This window comes from Cebus imitator, unplaced genomic scaffold (genome assembly GCF_001604975.1).
Source record: "Cebus imitator isolate Cc_AM_T3 unplaced genomic scaffold, Cebus_imitator-1.0 Scaffold122, whole genome shotgun sequence".
NCBI lineage: Eukaryota > Metazoa > Chordata > Mammalia > Primates > Cebidae > Cebus > Cebus imitator.
Window position 1 is genome coordinate 2160291 of NW_016107437.1, and position 2410 is coordinate 2162700.

The 2410-nt window shown below is 60.5% G+C and overlaps 1 protein-coding gene across 1 annotated transcript in view; it reads right to left on the minus strand.

The window, feature by feature from the left end:
* LOC108312180 overlaps window positions 1–2410 on the minus strand; it is a 160800-nt gene that overhangs the window by 48717 nt on the left and 109673 nt on the right. The window contains 3 exon segments of the mRNA XM_037742506.1: window positions 142–303; window positions 381–616; window positions 1696–1992. Coding sequence (XP_037598434.1) covers window positions 142–303; window positions 381–616; window positions 1696–1992 — 695 coding nt within the window.

Sequence of the window (2410 nt, forward strand, 5' to 3'; positions counted from 1 at the left end):
AGGCAGGTGGGGAGAGGCAGGTAGGGGGTTACTAAGAAAAGAAGTAGAGACAGGAGGACGGCCCTGGTAGACCCCACTTGGGCCCCCCGAGCCCAGCAGTGCAGGCTGCAGTCTGGCCCATGTGGGCACTGAGCCACTCACCTCTAGCTGGGAGGGCAGCGTGCCCTGTAGCCCTGAGAGGCCGTGGTGCAGCCCCAGCACCAGCCCCTGGTGGCCGCCCTCTGCCTTCCTCTCCAGGGCTGCGTGGAGCTGCTCACCATCCAAGTTCACCGTCAGCCCGGCCGCCAGATTGCGTCCCACACTCTGGGCAGAAGCAAAGCTGTTGGGTGTCTCTGGGACCCACTGTCCCCTGTGCGGCCCAGGCACAGCCCCCTCCTCACCTGGAAGTGCCCGTAGCCATCTATAGAGAAGGGCAGGCCCCAGTGCTTGAGGCTTGGCACGCTGTGGGTGTGGCGGAGGCTGGCATGGAGCTGGTGGCTCAGGGACTCGGGGGTCAGGCCCTCTAGGCCAAAGGCAGTGTCTAGCTGACCCCTCGCATTCCACAGTGCCAGGCGTGCTGAGCAGTTGGAAGCCACGTGGGTGAGAAAAAGCAGCACCTCTGCCTTGGAGGGGAGTTCTGGGGAAAGAGGCCAGCGGGCAGGGGTGGGCAAAGCCCCAGGGACCACTCAGCCCACTCCACCCCATTGAGTCAGGTGGGAACATGACGGGGACCTGGCCAGCCCACCTGCTCTCTGGAGGGTCCCGTGAGCCCCACAGCTCCAGGTCTCACTGCCCCCAATACACCAGGTTCAACCATACGAAACTGTCCACAGTTCACACCAGTGGAGATTTCATCTGATCCAACCTCACGCACAATCACCAGGCCTAGCCAGCGGCAAACCCGTGTCCCCTTAGGATTTCCAGCTCCCATCGAGGACAGTGCCCAAATCTCAGAGGGAAACGGGGTCTGATGATGTGTCCTCTCCTCACTGCTGCAGCGTCCCCTCCAGGCCTGGAGGGAACAGCTCTGAGAAGCCCAAGCAGGGGCTGTTGGGACTATTTCATAGCCGCTGTCCCAGAGGGCGTCCTTGGGGTCCTAGACCAGGCATCCACACTGCACGAGCTGTCCCACGGAACGGGTTGGGGTGAGGAGGCCAGATTGGCGGAGGCAGGCAGGGGGGAGGCAGGCAGGGGGAAGCCAGGTGGGGGGAGGCAGTCCGGAAGAGGCTGGTGGAAGGGGAGGCAGAGAGAGAGAGGGAGAGAGGGGAGAGCGCGGGGAGAGGGAGGGAAGAGAGGCAGGGAGGAAGAGAAGGGGAGAGGAAGAGAGAAAAGAGAGAGGAGCAGGGGAGAAGCGGGGAAGAGAGGGAAGGAGGTAGGGGGAAGGGGAGGGAAAGAGGAGGGGGGAAGGAGACGGGAGATGAGGGGGAAAGGGAGGAGGAGGAAGAGAGGGAGGTAGAGAGGAGGGGGTTGGTGGCAGCTGCTGTCACCATCTCATCTGAAGCATGTCAATACCGTAACATCGGGTGTCCTCAACCTGCATGTCCTGGCTGAATCACAGCCCGGGGAAGAAGTCGCAGGTGTGCAGGGGAAGCCAGTAGGGGAAAGAAACGAAGCTGGAATGTGAGCTAGGGCTGGAGTCTCATTTATCCCCTCCCTTGGCCCGGGACTTGGGAGTCTTGGAGGAAGAGGCTGTTCTGCCTGGACCACTCATCCCACCTGCATCACTCAGCGTGCTGATACTGTGCGGCAGTGCACCTGCAAGCTGGCCCCAGGAGCAAGCTCCATCCAGAACCAGGCTGGCCGCGTGGGCACGGATGCTGGCCTGCGCCCTCAGGTTCCTCCTCTGGGCGTGCAGCCGGCCCTTCAGCTGGAGCTCTGCGGGCAAAGCCTGGCTGCTGTTCTGGGTGAGGACACAGGTCACGCTGTGCACGCTGGTGCCGTTCCCTGCCTTCTCATGCTTGTCCCGCAGGAGGAAACCCAGCACAGCTGAGTCAGCAGTGACTCTCAGGGTGCCTGCAGAGGATGGGAGAGAAGAACAGAGCAGGGGGCGGCTCAGGGAACCGAGCTGCTTTAAAATAATTTGGGGGTAGGAAGATGCTAGATTCATGACGTCACACTTGTAACTCATGTCAGAAATGTCACATCTGTGGGCTGGGTGCGGTGGCTCACGCCTGTAATCCCAGCACTTTGGGAGGCCAAGGTGGGTGGATCATGAGGTAAAGAAAACGAGACCATCCTGACCAACACAGTGAAACCCCATCTCTACTAAAATACAAAAATTAGCTGGGCGTGGTGGCGCACACCTGTAGTCCCAGCTACTTGGGAGGCTGAGGCAGGAGAATTGCTTGAACCCAGGAGGTAGAGGTTGCAATGAGATGAGATCGTGCTAGACTGGGTGAGAGAGCAATACTCCCTCTCAAAAAAGAAAAAA